The sequence below is a fragment of the Lycorma delicatula genome, chromosome 4, assembly GCF_047948215.1.
Source record: "Lycorma delicatula isolate Av1 chromosome 4, ASM4794821v1, whole genome shotgun sequence".
Taxonomy (NCBI): domain Eukaryota; kingdom Metazoa; phylum Arthropoda; class Insecta; order Hemiptera; family Fulgoridae; genus Lycorma; species Lycorma delicatula.
In genome coordinates this window covers 74,302,907-74,326,817 of record NC_134458.1, presented here as the reverse complement: position 1 = coordinate 74,326,817, position 23,911 = coordinate 74,302,907, and the positions used below count along the sequence as shown (strand labels likewise).

Genomic DNA, 23,911 nt, shown 5'->3' with positions numbered 1-23,911 from the left:
TAACCATTACAGAAATGACAGCAAATCCAAGCAGCTGCAAACATATGGGTCAGATTGGCACCTGATCTCAGATGGTTTTTGCCCATCAAAATCTAGGCTTACATCTGAAGCCAGCGGCAAAAGTCACAACGGTACAGAACAAGCTTTAAGCTTCACAAACAAATATTTGAAAATAAAAAATTAGGTACACAAGAAAAAGAGTCAGCCTCTCTTCAGCTTCAACATGTAACTGAATAGAAGCGATGCCTAAGATCTACCTGCCTCAAGACAGAGCTTCTTCTCCGACTTGTGTGTGGTAAGCAACGGACAAGAAATAACAAAGTATTAATTTATTTAAAATTATCACCCGACCATCCAATTAAATTATAATAATAATAACACTAATAATAATGACCAGGATATAAACACCTAAAAATAAATAAAATTACATTTTACAAAAATAAACACACACTTTCACACCATCTCTAGCTCTCTTTTTCTCTCCCTACATAAAAGAGTATTTATTACATCTCTTGTTTTCTCTGTAAACATACAGGCACAGTAAAACATCAGAGATTAGAAACCTGTTTTTCTGATCTCCCTGAATGCATACCAAAATTAATTAAATAAGATCTAGCAATTCCATCTGACTGATTAGCGGGTGGATTGTGGAAGTGGTAATAATAAGTCCATAGCAAATTACAGACATATTCTTTACACATGCATACTCACCTGATTCTCTTTTTCATAGTTTTATGATGAAACAGCTTATACTGTAATTAATACACTCATTATACATTTACATTTTAGATTTTTGCCAATCCTGTACTACTAATGATCCAATTATTTTATATTAAAGTGAGAATAAAATACAGCACTTTATTTTTATAAATTTATTACTCTCATAAAATTACAATTTTACATATTTTAAACTATTTGCATAAAAATATAACAAGAATAGAAACTACTGTAGTCAAATTTTATTTAAAAAAACAATATTAAGTTAATATTACATTCATGTGTTGAGGTTTGAGAAATAAAAACCCAATCAATGATCACAATCACATTCACTCAAGTAGATCTAATTTAATGGTTTCTTTTAATTGATGTTCAACCTCTTCCAGATATGATTACCTGAGATGACAAATATATTTCACCAATTAATTAATATATTCGTTGTATTATACTAAAATTTAAAATTCGTTTTCATTAACAGACCTATCAGAAAAACTGCCATTTTTTTTATCCCAACACAGAAGAATGATATACCAAAGTATGAAATCTTTTCTTCTGCTTTTTTTTGGTAATGTATCAGAACCAATTTATTAACTGAAATTAAGTTCACAGTAGAAAGAAGAATAGATTTAAAACAACAGTAGTTCAATACTTTATCACTGTGCAAGTTGCAAAATCAGAAGAATAAATATTATCCTAAAAATTTAAGAAAACATTGCTGAATCCATGGATACACAAGTGAGTAATCCATTACTTTGCTTTCCTGTGTATAGAGTAATGTAAATAAGTTAATCCACTATAATAAATTCTCCTCTCTGTAATTCGGTTTGCTTAATTTAAAACATAAAGAAACATGAATGTGCATATTCAAATTTAAATTCAATTCTAGAATGTAAAAGAATATCTTACAATCGCTTAGAAAATTAAATCTACACAATATCTTACAATCTCTTATGTAACTCAGGGAAGACCAACTGTGTGATAGCAGATATCATATAACTATTACGGCATGGTCAATAAAGGGAAAAAGTCAATGTAAATATTGACTTAAAACTAAGCTTTTAAAAATAACAACAATAAGACTATTTTTAAGTGTATAACCAGTAGAGAAATCTCATCTTAGTTATTGAGAAACTACCACCAGATATATCTATGATAGTGGTAAAAAAAAATTTGGTTTTCCTAAATTAACTCAACACTGCCAGCTCAGGTGTTTTTCACATGGAAAAACAGAACTAAAGTTAAATCAATCTCAAAACATTTTTATCGTCAATGGCTGTTTTCTGATACATCAAATTAACCAATATGTCTTCTGGTAATCTTGGATGATGCGGTCACCTGAGAAATTTACCTTTGTGCAGTCTATTCACATATAGTTATGGATGTATTAAATGCAAATAGAAAAATCGAATACTGCCTTTTATTCAGTAATAGTAAACTTTAGTGGGAATCCTTTCTGGATCACCAAAAACAATTAAAAAAATATTAAATTTTTAAGATATATAAGAATAATTTGTTTGTTAAATTAATTTCTTACTAAGAAACATTAATTACGTTTAATAATTTAATTTCTAAAAACATATTGGGTTGGTACACAGATAAAGTAGTATCTCAGCAAGAACTTTTTATTGTATTATACTCTGTAATATTGTACTTGAATAAAAGGATTTAACTGAATACTACGAAACAAACAAAAAAAAAAATGTATAGGAAACAGAAAATAATTACTTTTACAAGCACCTTTGAAACAAAACAAAATAATATCTTTACAGATATCTTTGACTATTAAGAAAACCATATACATTTCTTACAATTTATTACCGAAATTAAGCACAAAAAACAAATCAACAGTAAGTACCCACTATTTGTATTTTAAAAGGTATTATGGGCCTACCTTTACCTCTTAGGCAATTCAGCCATTAAGTTTATTGTGTAACTCCTAGACAGGAAACAGCCACCAGGTCAGTCCACACAGCCACTGCCACTACCAAATCGCAACAAGGTGCAAAAACTACAAGTTTTAGTACCCTCAGCACTGATCTACCAGGGTCAAAGCTACAATCAGAGAACCAAACATGGGTAGAAGGGATCAAAGAGCAAAGGAAAAGTGGTGGCTGATGAAAAGAACAACTTGTGGAAGAACCACAGTACAAGGCAAACAATCATATTCAGAAAAAATCTTAATATCCCTCACAATGGGTACCCATCCTACCATCAATCTATCTGTAGATTAGGGCAATTTTACCTAGATAGGAATAGCACATTACAGATTAGTGATTTGGCACCGACCAGCTTAAATATAGTCTATAACAAAAATGTATTTTCTTCCAGAAAATAGATCCACTGTTACTATTTTGAGACAGACTTCTGCATAAGAGTTGATGCTTTCATTCTTTTTTGCTTTAAATTTATCTGTAACTCCACCCAAAAAAAAAAAAAATAAATAAATAAACAGAAAAGGATGATAACCAATGAACATCACAGGCTTCAGAAGAGAGGGATCCAGAAAAATCATGATGATGTGAGATGATGGTAGTTCTCACACAATCTATTCAGTAATTAAAAAAAAAATTAAAAAACCACTTACTTTCTTAAAATGATGTAGTTCCAAAAGATTTTTAAAACTATTATACAGACCTTTCATCATGAATAATAGGTAAAACTGTTATTGTATGTCAGTTAAATAAAGTTCTATGATTTTAAAAGTTGATCTGTAAGTGGTCTGTCATATTATGTTTTATTTTTAAATTAAAACCAAAAAATGAAATTTACTATTTTTAGCATGACAAAATTGAATTGCATCAAAAATAAGAAAGTATAAAATATTATTTTGAAAAAACAAAGGATATTTAAAAAAAAACAAAGTTATGTTTATCTAAAGATTAAAACAAAATGAATAAAAAAGGGAGATTAAAAAGATGTTAAAGCAGAAGATAATCCAAAGAAATCAAAAGGAAGACTAAGAAATCAGTTTATATGATTTGTTTATATTATCTGGTCATTTTTGTTGAAAGATTGAAAAAGTGATAAAAGATACATGATAAACGACAGATAATATTAGTAGGGAATCTGAAGAGTGTATGAATTTAATAGCCAGACGTCAGTTAAAGCCACAGTGGTGGAAATTCAAACCAGCAGATGGTTTTTTTTACATAGGTCAAAATGCTTTCAATTCTCTTGCAATCTTCTTTGGTGAAACTACTACAGTTATTTTACATTGTAATTCCAACTGAAGAAATTGCTGGCAGTTTAATTTTAGTTAGAAATACTCATATGAGGAGCATCCTTTACCATCTGCTCATACTTCCCATGCACCTCACGACACAAGGCTGCATACACATATAGTTACTTCCTTTCAGCCAAGAATCAACCATTTTGTTTGCTTATGCTCATATTTAGGACCGCTTCATGTCAGTTATGTTTAAAACAATTGATCAGCCCACCTTTATTAAATACAATTGGTAATCTTGTTTTTGAGTGTAACAAATGATTGATCATTTGAAACTTGACATCAAGTTTGTGAAGTTTACAGACTGAATTTTCAGCGAAGGTATGATGAGAAAGTAAGTTAATACTGAGTACAGTAGTATGGCAAGAATTCTAATTGGGAGAAGGAAGAGCATTCATGATGAGAAGCACAGTGGCTACCTGTCCCTAGTCAATGAAGATTTGCAGCAAATACTAAAAAAAAGAAGCTTTGTTCTAATAGGTAACTCAGAATTTTTTATTAATTTCTGCAATTTTGTGTTATTTCAAGATCTCTGTACAATTAAATTAAGACTACTGAACCCTACTGTTATGTGGTTCCATGGAAATGACATGACTGCAGGACACAGGAGTTACTGAGTTGCAAAACCTTAAAGATATCAACAGATGACTTCAAATTAATAAAAAGGCTAGACCATAAAAGAAGTTTTCAAGTCGGAACCTTAACACCAAAAATATCCCCAATCTAATAAAGTAGAAAATCATGCATTAGAACAGTTCTCAAAAGAAAAGAGTAATTCTGATACAAATACCTTCAATATTAAGTGCAAAAGTTATAACCTTCTTTTGTATCTCACTTCTTGAAAGCATGGATGCTGAGCGAGATGTCTGAATGAGTGTTATGTACTTTTTTTCACTAAAAATATTTTCTACAAAATAATCTAAGCCATATTAAAATAACATGAACAGATCTAAATCAATAACAATAACACAATACTCGTAGATGATAAATATAAGATGTATTTAAAACTGCAGAAGCACTTTCAATTTAATCAAATGAATCACTTCAGGAAAATAAGTAAGTGAAAAAAATGAGGTGGTTTTGCAACAAATAAATTTTGAATTTTATTACTACTCTACTCTATTTACAGGAAAAGGTTTTGCCATTCCATCACTTTGATTTCTGTTTATTTTTACCAAAAAGATTTTTACAAAATAAATGCAATGATCATCAGTAACAACAAATTTTATTAATAAATATACCTATAATATATTCATAACACCAATAATACTGCGACTGCAAATAGTAAAATCAAGCAGCACAGACTTGCCTTTCAAAGTATAGGTAGGAAAAATAAATGTATAAAAAAATAGTAATAACCATTCTTATAAAAAGGTATCTTATCTTGAACCTTGAAAAAGTGAGGAGAAATGTAGCAAGATATCACATATAAATGTGAATCTTTTTCAGTGTACCCGTTAATATAACTGATTTCATTTGCATTTAAACATTCTTAAGTTTAGTTTCTTCAATAACTTAATTTTTAGTATTAGAATTACCTTTCCCTAGTTCAGTAAGAAATTTCTTAAATCAAGCTCTAATTAGACAAACTCCATGAAGATAATTATAACTCATAAAATTAATTTTTGCTGCATTGAATATACATCTTTTATGGTAAACTTTACATTCTATCAATATTTTGTTTAGACACTGACATCTCAAACTAAAAATGTGCTGAAAAGTAAAACTATATAAGTAACCATAAACTAAAAAAAAAACCATAATTATAATCTAGAACAGTGATTCTCAACCTTTTTAGCTCCACGACAACCAAAAAGTAAAAACATTATATAATGAATATTTCACAACCCCCCAACCAAAACCCATTGAAACCTAGTTAAAACTACTTAGCTGCATTGATAGACACAGGTATGAACATGCATGTATGCATTGTACATGTGCAATTTACAGGTTCCAACTTGATGTGTATGTGCTCTCTGTGTAATTTGGTCTGCTTGGATAATATTCGTTGTAAGAGCGTCATGTTCAAACATGCACGTAATATGCTTGAACATGTTGTGCTCTCCGCAGTATAAAAGAGGCATAAGGGATTGCAGAACACCAGTTTAGTTTCAAATGTGAAGCATGCATTTAGTACCTTTAGTTAAATTTTAAAAAATGCAGTTTCATTAAAAATAATAATTGAGGTTTCGGTTCTTTAATGTGCAGTGAAACAATATAACTGTTTTTTTTTCAATTAGATTCTTATACAAAATGGATAAATTCATGAAAAAACAAAGTGAGCCATCTACATCCGGCAAATCAATTGGTAAAAAGACAGGACTGTACAATGACAGTTATTAAAATGATGGTTTAACCTCGTTGGATGGAAAGCCACAATGCATTATTTACTTTAAAGTCCTCTCCAATGAAAACATGAGGAAATCAATATTAATTTGACACTTGGAAACTAAACATCCAGATCATAAAAGCAAACCCTTGGAATTTTTTGAAAGGAAATTATATACTCTGAGAAATTTACAAGCTTCTATTTATAAATCAAGTCATACTGATAAAAGTACACTTGAAGCATCATATCTCAAACCATTAAGAGTAGTTAAGACATCCAAAAGATGTCTAAACCCCAAAAAATCACAGAAAACCTCATATTTTCTGATGCAGTTGATATGGTCAGTGTTTTAATAAGCATAGAAAAAGCAAAAAAATTTGCTTCCTAACGACACATATCAAGGTGAATTGATGGCATGGCTGCCGATGTTCATGAACAGATAATTCAGCAAGCGAATTCAAGTAAATTTTTTAGTATTATATTTGATGAATCAACAGATATGGCAAACATTTCTTAGTTCTTATGTTTTGTGGGATACGAATGTGATAGGGACACAGATCGATCAAAGAAAATACGTTTTTTTGCAAATTAATACCCAGCCATGCAACAGGACAAAGTTTTTTTATCAAGCTAATAAATGCTATAACATAGACTGGACAAAATATATTGCAGTATGTAGTGATGATGCAAAGGCGATAACAGGAAAGAACAGTGGGTTTCTGAAAAAATTAAAAGATCATATACCAAGGGTGGAATCCTTAACAGATTCCATAACAGACGTGCTATTGCCACAAAAAATATGCCGGAAAATCACAAACAAATTTTTTGTAGTGTTGAAAAAAAGGATAGTTTTAGTAAAAGTTGACCATTACCAAAATAAGTTGTTTGATAAACTATGTGATGAAATAGGCAAAAAGAAAAAACCTCTTCTTTTCCATACAGAAGTCAGATAGTTATCATGGGGGAAAGCGTTAACCCAGTTATTGGAATTGCGAGATGAATTAATAATATTTTTCTAAGATAAACAAACACCATTCTCAATGATTTTACCAAATGAGTATATGTTGTTGTTGGCTTACTTAGCTGATGTATTTTTGCATTTAAACAACTTGAATGTGAATTTACAACAACATGATAAAAATACTTTATTAATGACAGACAAAGTTCATGCTTTCATTCCGAAGCTTGATATCTGGATTATTCGCCTCCAAAGCAAAAATTCTGATATGTTTCCACTCATTCTGATTATATTGAGAAAAATTTGGATGAAAAAGATAATATTCTTCACCACAGTTTGTATAGTATGAAGATGCATTTGTATGAGATAGTAATTCAGTTAGCGAAGTATTTCTCAGAAGATAAAAATGATTTCTCAAAGAGATGGGTACTGAATCCATTTAGTGAAAACACAGTTGGAGCTGTTAAGTTACCAGCTGAAATTCACGACCAGCTCATCGAAATGTCTGCCGATAAAACATTACAACCACAATTCACATCTGAAAATTTAGATACATTGTGGCTTGCTCATCAAAATGATTACAGAAATTTAATCACAGAAACATTAAAAATATTAATTTCTTCACCACTTCTTACCTCTGTGAAAAGGGTTTTTCGCCTATGATTGCACTAAAAACTAAATATAGGAATCAACTTTTATCACTTGAAAACAATTTGCTTTTATGTGTTTCTAACAAAGATCCACATTTGAAGAAACTTTTAAATAAAAAACAAACGCAACCATCTCATTAATTTTTTTTTCATGTGTAATTATAAATGTAAGTAAAATGTTTATAATAAATGATTTTTTTTCTCATACATGATTTCATTATTGTTTAGTGTAAAGTTGCATGCTAATTTCGCGATCTCTCTTTCATATTACTGCGACCCCAATAGAGGTCACGACCCTCAGGTTGAGAAACACTGATCTAGAAGAACATTAAAAAGAAATTTGTTGATAGTAAAAGAACACAACACTAGAATGAACTGTTAAACAAAGCTTAAATTTACAACTAAATATGACAAGCAAAGAGAAACAGTAGGCAGAATAAATGTGAAAAAAAATTACAGTAGTAATAGTTAAGTGACATAAGGAGGACTTTCTTTCAATGTTACACAGAAACATCCAAAGGGAGAGTACTTTGGTTTTATATAAACACAATTAAAATTCAATTAAATTGTTAAGTAGATCTATTTTTTTGCAGACTAACTGAAGCAAACAAGTTACAAATTGAAAGACATAAGGGGAGTATTACTGCATAGTCACACTGCACCGACTACAGCTGATGAGAACAGATTCTCACATCTAAAACATTACATGATAAAAATGCTACAGCACTAGGACATGTGTATAATATATAACAGATGTTTCATCAATACACATGTTTATTCCTTTTAATTTTTGTATGATAAAGAAAATTCTTGTAATCAGTGTAAAATAATTAAAAAAAGACCCAATAATTTGAATTATACAAGTTCAATAAGAAAATAAAGAAGATAAAATGAATGGATAGAGAGGGGCACCCTACATGATCAAATCAACCCTCACCTTGCTACATACTACTGGCCCTGTGTATTGTAACTATGAGATGTGTTTCTTAAATCATTTTCTACACTGTTAATAACTTTACTGCTATCATTCCCTTCACTTTTTTCAGACATCACTTTTATTTTACTGTCATTATAAAAAAATATGTGTGTGTGTGTGTGTGTGTGTGTGTGTGTGTGTGTGTGTGTGTGTGTGTGTGTTCAGATATTTCTTTCATCACTTATTATTATTATATTGTATTAAAAAAATATTTTGTAATGTTTCTTGCACATTTGCACATCACATGTAGAAAATCTTTAACTGAATATAAACATCATGTTCCTTAGGTCCAACACTGAATACAATTCAAGGAGTTGGAAGGACTAAATAATTTTTTTTTAATTTTTTCAGTTTTTATTAGGTTATAACAAAATACAGTCATTTAAAATAAATATAAATTATTAAAACTTCTTTTTAAAATAGTTAACACCAAATTATAAGGAATGAAACTTCCTAAATTTAACTTAAATTTAACTTCCTAAATTCCACTTCTTAAATTTGTAGTGAATGATTCGGCTCTTTTTAACTCATTCGTTATCTCAATCTTATTCAGTATTAACATAATAGACGCATAACAGATGTAAGTTTACTGGTTTCTAAATAGATTTTATAAACAAGATATGAGCCAAGGTTATAGAAAGAATAAAATTCTGAAAAATGTTATCAATGAACACTTTACACACAATTAACAACAAATACGGTTAAGTTCTGTTGTCAATAATTTTCAGAACATCACTTTTTACAGTGTTAAGCTTATCTAAACTGAGGCAACTATTTAAACCATATTCTATTTCTCTCAATATTAAGCACACAATCATTAGAAGGTATATTTTTAAAATGTGTTTCATAAATAAACAAACTCAGATAAAAAAATACTCATGCAACAAAAACTCACATACAACACACAGGCTAACATCAAAATTTGAAACGCACATAGACATCACAATTACACAGTTACAAAGAAATAATAATAGAACGAAACAAATATTTGGATCATGCTACCTCTAGTATCAAATAGTAAAACTATAATGGCAATTGATAATTTTCATAGAGCCTACAATCATACTCAATATTTTACCAATAATTTAAGTATTTTTATATTAAACTGTGAATAAATTAATAAAGTAGAGAAGAACAGATGTGCTTTGTTGGACAAGGCAGGTACAAACGATATTCATTTTATAATCAAAGGATCCAAACTTAACTAAAAACTAGATTTCTTTCATTGCTACTTTATAAAATTAAAATTAATTAATTAAAATAATACACCCAGAACTAGTTCATTTAAAAAAATACTGCCAACTTTTGTTATCTGTGTACACTAAAGATACTTTTATTAGAAAAGAATTATGTGATTTAAAGATACAAAATATTACAAGTTTTATAAAACTATATTGTATACATAATCAATACATTAAGAAATAAAATATTGTACAAGCAATACAACTTTAACTTATGTACATGACAGGATAAAGCTACTACAACTGTTTTATAAAACAAAATTAAAGAGGATACTTATTTAGACCATTTAGAAGTCCATGATAACCAAATTCACAAGTAGCATAATTTTTTTTCATAAAATACTTTTTAGAAGAAGGTCGGGGATTAGGCTGCTTCCATTATGCAGAATAAATTTGTTCATACAGCATTGTAGTTTAGGTAATTCAAGTTCTAAATGTGTCTATTAATCAATTTAATTTTCAACTTCATAAGAAAACAGTTCATTTAAATTATCTTTCAAATTTTCTTTTAGTCAAGTTAGAAAGTTTATAAGAAACTGCAGATAAAAATAACGTGAATAACTATGTTGGCCTTAGTTGACAAGTAATAAAAGCCCCAAACAGTTGGAACTAAACCTTCAAACACAACACTGAAAAATAACAGCTGGAAAACATAATTATTTATGTATTTATTTTTAATAAAAATAGGGGCAGCATATGTATTACAAACCTTCATTGTTTGAAACAAAAGAATTTGTAATATTCTGCAGGGCAAGCAATTAGATCGGTAATTACCTACAAGGCTTTTATTATAAAGTCAAAGTTAAGTAATACATCATTATGTATAAACCTGAATAACTGCAAATGAAAAAAGTTGATATATCACATAACTGTTTTTCAACTGAAATTTATTACAAAACACTACTTGGACAGTAAAGAAATATTTTAATGACATAATTATTAATAAAACAGATATGTCATTAACGGCTAATGTATTACATCAAAGGTAACAAAACAATTTCTTTAGTAATTGCTCTGAAACATCAAAACAATTTTAGAAAAACTGATTAGAGCAGTTACACAAAATATAAAATTAAAAGATAAAAGAAAAAAGAGAAATAATAGTTACGGTCCATATTATAAAGGCATTAAGCACATAGATGTGTGAAAATATAAAATAAAATCAGTGCAGAACAACAAAGATATTAATTGAAAAATATTGTTAACATCACCTTAGTATTATTTAAAAACTCGCCAATAAAGTAATAGTCCTTTTATAAAAGGAAATTATTAAATTTTAAATAGATTGTGTGTAAGATTTTTTGGGTCACTAGATAATTTATTAGAACCAGAAATGTATAAATATTATTGATGTACAACATGAAGATAGGTCTGTTGTCTGGTTTGATGAGACACGGCTATTACTAATTTCAAGGAATAAATGACTCACACTTTTATGAAATGTAACATTCATAAACACTTGGTAGAAATTAAAAAATTTCTAATTTATTAGATATCATTCATATAATTTACATTTAGACACCAATAATCTCACAACCATTTTTTTATTCAAAAAACAAGTTCTCCCTTTCCAAAGGAGCCACAAGATGAACTATTAGGCAGGAATATTCATACCATAATATATATTTAATAATAATGACTAGTACACACAACTAATTGGTATATCAATGGAAAATAAGTAAGTTATTAGAATAAAAAACAGGTATTATGCAATTCACATATTCTTTCATATACTATAGTGGAAACACAACAGGATGAAAGGTTTATTATTAGCCTAGATACTCCCTAAGGATTACACAATTCTCAAAATGGGCAAGGATTTTCTCTAAGGAAGCCTGAAAGTAGATGAATAGTACCTGGAAGAAAAGAGATTTGTTGAAGAATGTTCAAAGTAAAATCATAAAAACATGTTGCTGTCATTCTGGGTTAATATCCAAGGCAATGGGAAGCATCTCCAATACCAGAATGGGGCCTTAAAGCACTAGTTAGGTTCAGGTTGCTGGCTTATTCCATCATTCCCATATTTGGATAGATATCCCTTTACCAACAGTCAACTATCTTCCCTCATCAATGAAACCTTCCTTCCTGGTGATACTGTATGGGTTTTGGTTAAGGATATGAGGACATTTAGAGATAGTGTGTACTTGGTACAAATAAGATTCGATGAAGGACCTCTAACTATAGACCTGTTAAGGTTTTCTTGTTAAAACCAAGGTTTTAACAACCTTGGTTGTTAACCTTGTTAAGGTTTTAAATGTTTGTTGACTACACAAACACTCAACCTGGGACTAAGCTGCTTATCAGATAAAGCCAGATCTCCACACACACTGCACAATATACATCATCCATGATATTAGAGGAGATATACAGTAAATCAAAATAAGAATGGGTTAATGCATTTTCAGTAACCTAAACAGGTAATATGAATACCTAAATAGATAATGTGTACCTGGCCAGTATTAAAAAAGAACGTAGCATAACAAAACATACTTTGGTTCTGGATAAAATAAGTAATTTCACTTCTTTACTACCCAATGGTTCTGCAATATCTCAAGAGTGCTATCCTAGAATCTGACGAAAGTGAAGTAAGGATAAATGCTGATGGCCAAAGTCATATTTAATAAATTAGTAGATCACTGAAATTTAATGTTGGGGACATTTTCACTGTATGCAGTCAATCTTACTAAAAAAGTCATTTTAAAAAAAGAAAATTCACAGCACATATATATGCAAAAACACACTTATTTCAGTTTCGAAAAAGGGTTTTTACAAAAAAGGAGAAGAAAATTACACTAACAGTAAAGCAATGAAACTGACTGACCTATGGAAAAAATTATAATTTTTTTTTATAATAAAAAAAAATTATTATTCCTATGATAACTAAGCTCTTAATAATAAACTGGAGTGTTTTTCTGGTAACAATGCTGTTTATCATTGAAAAAAGTGATTTCTGACTCCTTTTTTAAAGTGATGGATTAACAAGCTACAGTAAAAGATTAGCTCAAACTTCTAGTATGCTTTTGTTTAAAGATCTACTACATAAAGCATTACCTTTTCTTATTTTAAAATCTGATTTAATTTTACTGATATCAATAAATACTAAGTACAGTTAACCATGTATAAATATTCAATTTCTTTTAATTTATTATTTTACACAGTTTGTTAGTTAATAAATAAGATTAACCGATGACAAAGGAGAACTGTACGGAAAGTATGCCCCATATGAGAATATGTCTCTCACATCTCTACAGCTACCGTTTCATACATTTACAGTCTTCCTTTATTTACTGGCAAGCCACAGATATCATTACATTATAGTTTGTTTATGTTTACAGTTTACAGAAAAATATATAAACAGGTTTTGATAAATACACATTTAATAAATTGAAGAGTCCACCGACAGTGAAACCAATCAAGTTTATGATTCGTTTTTTAAACATTAGTTATATATGATAAAGCAAAATTCAACAGTTTCATAAAATGCATGGTGAAAATTTGGTGAACAATAGCATTATTAGGAGATGAATCTGGAAGTATAACATATTTAGAAGGGTGAAAGAACATTCACAATAAAGCTCAAAGTGGATGACCATCTTTTGCGAATGATGACTTGGTGTAGGGTTAACAAAAATGTTTTTACGGACTGATGTTTCACAATTTCTGTGTTACACTTTAAGTTTCTTTATCTTTCACAGTATTTGCTACACAAAATTCTCAAATACCATTCAAATTATCAAAAAGAGAATACACAATAGCTGACCAAGCAGGTTCACGTGGGCTAACGATATAACCAGCTGATTTCTACGACAATGGTATACTAAAATTCATGCAGCACTTCAATAAGTGCCTCAGTAATGGTGGAGACTTCACTGAAAAATAATTCAAAAGTTTGTAGAATTTGATAGAAGTATATGTTTAAAAATATAATCTGTTTTCTTTTTTAATAGCATAACAGATTCTACTTTCTAGACAACCCTTACAAACTTATCACCAAAAATTATATTTTATACAGCAAGTCTAGGTACTTTATATTGTTTCTCCAACATTACTGATGTTTTAATGTTTGAAGTATCCTAGAAAATATTATTATCAAACATATGCAATCCAATTAAAATAAAAAGATTTGGGCTGCACAATGCACAGCATCAATTTCCAGCCAAATACTATTTCCATAAACCAATCTTACATGCCTTTCTTATCACTACTCACATCACTGTCTGACACTGTAGTACCCACAAAAAATTGATAATTATTAATAATCCAGAATCTGTTAAGAATTTTAAGTTCCAAATACAATCGTAAAAAGTAATAAATAAATAAAAATAAGAAAAATAAATAAAATACACACAAGTTTGTGTAACACATTCCAGTTTGTACACAACTGATTATGGCCAGTAACCATGAGATTCAACAGATATTTTAAAATCAATAGAATAAATAATTCTGACATAGGAAAACAGACATAAGAAAGGAAATATTTTAAAAGAAGGAGATGTTAACATAGTACACAAAGAAAATGTTAATAAATGTTAAAAGCAGTCTGAGCAATTAGGTCAAAAAAGATTAAAGAAGAAGAGTCTGTATGGACAGTCAACACTTCACATTTTTTTGACATCTTACTGGTCAAAAATAACAGTAGGTTTGAATATCTATCTCCTGAATCGATGAAAATTTTACTATTAATAAGAATCATATAGCATAGCAATTTACTACATTAAATTTATGATCTGATTACTAATTACCTGTGATTGTATCTTTTCAATCTCTGCAGTCCATACTTAGAATCCATGGAACCTTTAGAAACTGGAAGAGATTCTAAATTCACCATAAGTTGATTTATTGAAGCTTTCAGTTCATCTATATACAGCGACTCCATTTCCTTTAGTACAAATTTTGGCATAAGTTTTCTGTTCTAAAACAATCACCAGGAAAATCACATCTCAAAACTTTTGAAAAATATTCTATCTCTGTACAATCAGACATAGTAAAGCTGAAATTTTTTATGACACAACATTAATAACAGGCATAAAAATTTCTTTCATGGTAAGTGGTATGCCTTAACTATATGTACAATAAGTTTCTATAGCTGACAGTTGTTAATATATGTTTGTTATGCAAGTATTCCTGTATATTTTTCATAACAAACAAATCAAATGTATATATATATCTAACAACAATGAATTAGTTTCTTCATTTTATCAATTTTCAACACCTGGTGATCGAAATCCAAATTTTTAAACATCTAATAAATTATGATTGTTTTATAATTAAAACCCAATCTTGAAGTTACAAAATTTCTGAAATACAGTATTTAGAAGAAAGTCAGCTGTTAATTAATTCAAATAATCAGCTGCAATTTAAACAGTCCACTAAATAATTAACAATTAAAAGTTAATAATTCAAACTAAATGTTAATTTAAAATTAATTTAAAACTAACACTTTAGAGGAAGGTGTAAGGGAATATTTTATTTCACTCAAATAAATAAACTATTCTGAATAAATAGATTATTATGTGTATGATCCATCAAAATTCACAAACTTCAATGCCGAAGAAACAAGCATTTGATAACTTAAATTTTTTACCAGCCAGAATAAAGTAATAATACAATCAATGGACTGATGTTTTGAGTCATCCTGACAGACAACAATGAAAGGGAAACTGAGAAAAATCAATCCCTGGGAGAAATTAGTTATAACAAAGTATCATTACAAATAAAAGGAAGAGGGTAGAGAAAATTTGGAGGTATATATGAGATGAGAAACATATGACTTATTGGGAAAACACAACTGAAATAAAAATACAACTGATTATAGAAGAAAATTTAAAAAATAATATTTAATTAGGAAATCCTTAATGTAATAAAAATAAATTATTTAGATGCAACATCTAATAAACTGAGTAAAATAATTAATGGAGACACTTCTCAACTCTTTGACGTCAAATGATAAATAGTAATAAGTTGTACAGAAGTTATAAATGTTTTCTTCTTTAACTTGCCATCACTCATCCTACAAAAAATCTAACAATAGCAGTGTTCATATAATTTAATATAAAATTATTTTTTTTATAACTTTTTTTTCATTTTCAAGGATTTATATTATCTAAGTTATTTTTAACAAAATAAAATAAACAAATATGTTATTTAATTTTTACAAAATTATTTTTACTTTTTATTAATAGTAATTTCTGTGAATGAGTACCATTTTTTGTCAATCTGTCAGTCAACCTTCACGACAGAGTAATACTATCTCTGCCACGCATCTGGAAGAATCTTGGTTTAAAACCCAGTCAGGCTTACAATTTAAACAAAGCAGACAATAAAAAACTGTGACATACACTAGAGAAGGATTCAACGCTGGTTGGATGAAGAACATATATTCCTTTCAATGTAGCTTCAGATTCAAAGAGCCCATAAAATCAAACTAATTACAACACACAATCTGAAAAATGTGAAAAGACAGAAAAGAACCTAGAATTATTGAAGCTTCTCACTATTCTAGTAGAAACCGCTATAACAGTAGAAAGTGGAATATTCTCAGATATGGATATGTTCAAGTGTTTAAATGGACCTGTGTGTACACTAGAAGTACATACTTTTCAATTACCCTTCTGATGTATAATTAAAAATTGATATTTTATATTTTATTTAGCAATAAATATATATTTTCATTGAACCATTTATTTTAATTAAATTACTTTTTGCAATTATTAATAATTTGTATACTGTTTTTTAGTCTTGTCCCACATAACTCAATAAATTTTAAAAATCGATACATTCACCACTTCATCTTTGTTTTAGAGATCAGTCTTCAATCTCCCTCCTTCATTGTGCCAATATTGCATATTGCCTGGAGACTACTGATTTCAATATGCGTTAGCAATTATCTTATTTTTCTAATTGCTATCTTAACAGTTTAATTTTCAAAAAAATTATTTGAATACACTAAGTATGAGTTTTCTTAATTACTGTCATTATTAAATTAGTTAGTTTAAAATATTTTACTGTCATTACTTTTATATAATGTTTTCAAAATTTATTGCTGTACCTTTATTTCAATATGACACAATTCTATTCTATCTATAAACCTATTATTTAACTATTTTCTTAAGTAGATAAAAACTGCAATTATTCTATAAAAATTTCTTTGTATAAAACACATTTTATTAAAAAAAGGCTTTTGTTTAAAACAAAAAAATAGCTTATTGTCTACTTTTCATAGTCTGTAAAGTGGGAAAAAACAGTTAATAGTAATTACTGAATTATTTGGTGTGTGTGTGTGTGTGTGTGTGTGTGTGTGTGTGTGTGTGTGTGTGTGTGTGTGCAAGTATGTACTTGCATACACATTTTCATATAATATTGCTTTGTTTTTCCTGCTTAGCTAATTAAGGCAATGTAATGGCTATATAATTATGGCAATGTAATGGCATGGTTTTGTTTCTCACGAAATGGGTGCATTAACATGTTGTTTTACACTAACTCTTCTTCTTTTTCTGTTTAGCCTCCAGAACCACCATAAGGTATTACTTCAGAGAATGAATGAGGATGATATGTATGAATGAATGTAAATGAAGTGTAGTCTTGTACAGCCTCAAGTCGACCATTCCTGAGATGTGTGGTTAATTGAAACCCAACCACCAAAGAACACCAGTATCCACTATCTAGTATTCAAATCCATATAAACGTAATTGCCTTTACTAGGATTTGAACCTTAGAACTCAACTTTGAAATCAGCTGATTTGCAAAGACGAATTCACCACTAGACCAACCCAGTAGATTGTTTTACACTATCTGCTTCAGTGTAACGTATAAATGGAATAAATCAGAGTTGCTTACCCTGAGAATAATGGTGTTCATAATTCAGTCAATCATTGTAATGAAAGAGTGAAAATGTTACTTGCAAAATTTATAACTTGAATATAAACTAGATATCAGTGGGCTTGGCATGATGATAAAGAGTAGGGTCACTAAAGAAGTCAATGAGAAACCATTTACTCCTTAATTTCCCTAGTAAGTCTGGTATTGGATTCCTGTCATTCCTGGGAACAGCTATAATATTTTTAGGAGGGACTGGTATCTCATATTAGACTACCAATAACTGTTATGGTTAGCACACTTAGTGAATGAGTGCTTATACAAACTGCTTTAGTACATATAAAATTTTAGAATAACAAATTATATTTAACTAAACTGTAATTTATACTTGATCATAGAACAAATTAACTTAAATTGTAACTATTTTGTGCATAGAAATCTATTATGAAATAACACATTCTACTTTATATATTTCCAATAAGTTTGAATTTAACTGGAATAATTATTAAATTAAATATTGGCTCAAATTTAATTAAAAAAGTTTAAATTAACTTTGAATATATAGATCAGTTGTAATTAGCAATAATATACAGAATTTACTGCTTAAGTTTACTCCATTTAGTTTTATGTGCTTTAATTTACTCCATTTAGTTTTATGTCAGCACAATAACTGTAAATTAATTTTACTTTTATAGTATAATATTTATAGTATAATGAACAGCATAGATGAAGTCCTACGCAAGAACTATCACATGAAAATAAACAAGAACAAAACAAAAGTAATGAAATGTAGTAGAAATAACAAAGATGGACCACTGAATGTGAAAATAGAAGGAGAAAAGATTATGGAGGTAGAAGAATTTTGTTATTTGGGAAGTAGAATTACTAAAGATGGATGAAGCAGGAGCGATATAAAATGCCGAATAGCACAAGCGAAACGAGCCTTCAGTAAGAAATATAATTTGTTTACATCAAAAATTAATTTAAATGTCAGGAAAAGATTTTTGAAAGTATATGTTTGGAGTGTCGCTTTATATGGAAGTTAAACTTGGACAATCGGAGTATCTGAGAAGAAAAGATTAGAAGCTTTTGAAATGTGGTGCTATAGGAGAATGTTAAAAATCAGATGGGTGGATAAAGTGACAAATGAAGAGGTATTGCGGCAAATAGATGAAGAAAGAAGCATTTAGAAAAATATAGTTAAAAGAAGAGACAGACTTATAGGCCACATACTAAGGCATCCTGGAATAGTCGCTTTAATATTGGAAGGACAGGTAGAAGGAAAAAATTGTGTAGGCAGGCCACGTTTGGAATATGTAAAACAAATTGTTAGGGATGTAGGATGTAGAAGGTATACTGAAATGAAACGACTAGCACTAGATAAGGAATCTTGGACAGCTACATCAAACCAGTCAAACGACTGAAGACAAAAAAAAAAAAGAAAAAAAAGTATAATATTTGCTATAAAATTTAAAATCTGCCTCATCAGCTACAAGCAATAAAAGGCTCCAAGAAGCGTAACTTTATTTTAACAATTTAATTTTTTTTAAATTTATTAGGTTAACTTATATAATTTTTTTAACATATTTATTGAGTAGCCACCTTTTTGTAATTATATTTTTATCAAATTAATGAATTCTTAAAGCAATAAAGGGGAAGTTGCTACATTTTTAATTCCTTATATTTTAAGGATAAAAATATATTCTAGTAGAAGCTAGAAAGAATACCTTTGAATACCTAGTATTAAATGAAAGAAAACCTGGTAGAAGCAAAGAATATATTTGTATCAAATCTTTGGTATCTTTAATTTATTGTACATAGGTATCAAATACCCAGATATTTCTTAAATAATTTAATTTTTTAATTTACAAATACATAACAAAATTTAAAAAATAAAATAATAAGAAGAGTGTATTACTTGGCCAAAATCTCCAATGTAATAATTAAAATCGGTATTATTTAAGAAAGAAGCAGATGAAGCAAGTTTATTTTTAAAAAAATAAAGATGTGTGTTTTCTTATATTTTTAAATAACCAGAAATTAACTAATGTCAGATGAATTCCAATAGCTAGTTTCAAGTTCCTACTTTCAATTTACATCAAATTTTTCAAGTTTTTATTTAGTAGCATCAAAATTCATTTGGTTATGGAGAAATGTTATCCTTAGATGATCTGTATAAAATTATTTCACAAAATTTCAAATTCAGTTTCAAAGAATTCAATTCAGCAAAAATTCACAAAGTAAGTTAAGCATGTGGTATAGAAGTCGAAGAGATTTAGATACGTCAGAAATAGATAACCATTAAATAGATGAAAATAAATAGCTATGTTAAACTAGCCAATATCATGATTAATGAACACCCATAATTTATTTTACCAAAATGACAGATGGTAAGTTAAAATCACTGTTATTAGATAGTTATTGTTCATAGTCATTGTTGTTGCTGCACTATAAAATTAGTGTAGAAACTTCAGAATTTTTACAATTTTCAACAAAGGTTGCACTATCAGAATCCTATCTACGTATAGTTATTAAATAAAACTTGGAGCTACTTCCCAAGATGTTGTCTCCACTTTTCATAAATAAGACTGAAGATTCTTTTTAGCAATTACAGTTCTGATGAACATTTTGCTTGAGTGTTAAAAATAAACAGGACTATGTAAATTATAAATTTAAATTAACAATATAATCTACAAAAACATTGAAAACAGTCAACATCAAGGCAAATTGCACCTATTTGAAACTAAACAGTTTTATAAACAAACATTTATTTTTATTAACATAACACTTTATTATTATAGTACAAGCAAGCATATGAACACTAAGAGAAATTGTAAACATTAATGCTTACATCAGAATAGCATCCAAAATCAAAAACTCTTTCCATAGACAGTCTATCTTCTATAAAAATGAAAGCCATTAAATATGATTTTCAACAGAGCAAATAAAAAATAACATTATGCAATAAGGATATTGTCTTATGAAACACATAAATAAGAGATAAAGGGAACAATAACATTGCAAAGAAGTTAAAATAACTGTAACTGTAATTATATTTTACCTTTTCCATTTCTGCAACTTTCTGCATCCTTCCATCTAATTCTCTTCTTATTGCTGCAGCTTGTTCATCAGCTGAATCTAACTAAACAGAATTAAAATCGACATTAAGTAAAAATGATAACATTATTCATGTACATATGCAAGTTTACCTTTAAATTGCTACAAAAATCTAACTTTTACTAACAACATACAATAACATGAAACCATTAGTTTGACTGCTATACGAGGTGTGGCTATTAAATAACGAGACTAATGCTGTAAAATATTTTATTTTAAATTTATACATATTTAGTTATTATCCCCTTCAATACACACCCTTCCTATATTCCTAAAACACTCCATGCGAATTTTCCATTTTTCGAAACGGTGCTGGAAGTCTTCTTCTGTGAACTCTTTCATGATGCGTGCTGCTTTTTTTTCACAACTTCAATAGTCCTTGTTCCTTTTAATGCACATTTGACCTTGGGGAACAGATAAAAGTCACATGGTCCCAAGTCCGGCAAATAAGGCAGCTGGTCTAACACTGGGATGTTATACTTGGCTAGAAACGTCTTGACAGACAATTCAGTGTGCGCCAATGCATATCCTGATGAAAAACCCATGACCTGTTCTTCCATAATTCAGGTTGTTATTTTCTTAGTTTTTCACAGAGTTGAACAAGGAGCTCAAGGTAGTAATGTTGATTAATAGTCTGACCTTCAGGAACCCAGTGAAGGTACACAATTCCATGAATATCGAAAAAAAACAAGCATCATCGCTTTGAATTTTGATCCATCTTCGGCATCATCTCAGCCATCTTGGAAATGTTTAAACCACTCAAATACCCATGCACTTGATAACTTTCATTGCCATATACTTTTTTTAATAAAAGATAAGTTTCAATAGCGGTTTTTCAAAGTTTCATATGAAATTTCATTACAATTCTTTGCTCTAATAAAACAATTATCATTTTTCAGCAAAACAAAAAAACAGATGTTATCCAAATGAAGGCCACGACCAGACTAATACGTCTACAGAAACTGGAGTGGTAACAATCAAAAGAGAAGGCTTCACGCTACACGGCTGTCAGTCGTACGAGTTTTGCACATCGCAGTTCTTCTGTAGCAGCATTAGTCTCGTTATTTAATAGCCACACCTCATAATCATTCTTATAAATGCCAAAGTCAATAGGATGTATTATAACACCAGTCCATCAGCCCTGTCACCTGTAGGGAAGAAAGAAAACAAGTATGTCTACTAGTACACTTAGTAATGTTTTAGTGTATCTCACCTCCTGAAAATATTAGTCATCAGCAATACAGCAACATTTATTGTTTAGTTATGGTTTGAAATGCATGATGATGAACTGATTTGTGTGTCCCTTGGCATGGTGTGTGTCATTATGTTTGGAGTCCACATGTTCTACAGGGGAGGCTGAGGAACCATGTTGAACCTGGCATTTGTCAGCGAGAACTCTGCAGGGACTGTCCAGTGGTATATGTTAGACAAGGAGACGCTCAACAACCATAGCTGTATAGAGATGGTCACTAAGCATCCTCAGCATGGTCATTCCAATGCAGAGAGGTCCAAAAGTGGTTACTTGGAGTATGTGTGTTAATGCTCTGTACATTATAACTTTATTACTTAATATTATTAATTTTAGGCAAATACATTTTTATTTAACGTGCATGTCAATGTATTAATTCAAACTTTATTCCAAACAGTATTTATTATAATTGTTTTTAACTTTAATTAATTCTGATTCTTATTTTAATTTAAAATGTGTTCTCAAAAAATAACAAAGTAATTAATTACGAAGGATATGAAATTATTGCATCAATTGTTACAAACTATAAAAAGAATCAAGAATATTTAATAAATATATTAACTTCCTAAAGTTTAGAATGTTTTATGTTTTATTCCTTCTACACAATAATTTGAAAAACCTTAAGAAATGAATGAAATACATTAAACAAAACAGTTTTTCAAATGAATAGGTGTAACTGGAGTGTTTCGATCTCAGTAGTGTGAAATGCATGACATTACACATTCCTCACAGGTCCCAAACACTGGTGCAGGGATAATAGAAACACAGCACATAGCACACGTGGTTTTAGCACACCATTTTATTAAATGTGGCTTCGGTCATTACCATTTTACTTTTATTTCTTAACCTTAAATTTCTCCAATACTTTAGTGAGCTACAAACAAAATCTTCTAGTTCCTCTTCTACATAAAATGTAACTTCATAATTTTCCAGATTTCTTCATTTCACCAGACTGCTTCAATAATTATTCTGTTTGATTTCTTTATTTCACACTCCTGCGTTAATAATTACCTGAACTATCTAAATCTTCTATACACTATCATTTTCATGGTATTTTAAACAGGTATCCAATTATTACAATGTGAATAATGGTTATTAGTACACCTGTAAGAGCTTCTGAAGAAAACTGTTCAATTAACATTCTTAGTTAAATATGCATATTATTTGTAACAACTATGACTTTTTTCTTTATAAGATTGCTCAAGGAACCAAAATTATCTAAAAGTGAAAAAAACTACATGCAAATACGTATTCTACTAAAATTTTTCAATAGCTATACTGTGTTTCTAGCCTCCATTCTGAAACAAAACTAATAGGGCTTCTTGAAATCCAGATGTAAAAATTCAAAAATGCACAGTGTAGGAGTTAAAAATTAAATCAAAATCCAAAAGAGAAACAGTTTATGGTTAATTTCTATTTAAAAGTTTCTAATACCAAAACATTTAAGAAAAATAGAAATGTAAAATAACATAAAATAGAAAGTGTGCAGAAATAATATCTAAACTTTATCATTATGTTGATTTAATGAGACAACTAAGGTGAAATTGGTAAGGCAATTTTAAATAATCCAGATATCAGAATTTTTGAAGCACTAATTCTTGTACAAAATATAAAATCAGTGTTAACACAAACA

The 23,911-nt window shown here is 29.2% G+C and overlaps 1 protein-coding gene across 1 annotated transcript in view; it reads right to left on the bottom strand.

The window, feature by feature from the left end:
* Nucleotides 1-23,911, bottom strand: part of Cadps (calcium-dependent secretion activator 1) — a 310,167-nt gene that overhangs the window by 246,177 nt on the left and 40,079 nt on the right. Inside the window, exons 8-9 of the mRNA XM_075363363.1 lie at nt 20,974-21,054; nt 14,840-15,009 (exon numbers count right to left, since the gene is read on the bottom strand). Of these exons, the coding sequence (XP_075219478.1) occupies nt 14,840-15,009; nt 20,974-21,054 (251 nt within the window). The remainder of the gene's footprint in view (nt 1-14,839; nt 15,010-20,973; nt 21,055-23,911) is intronic.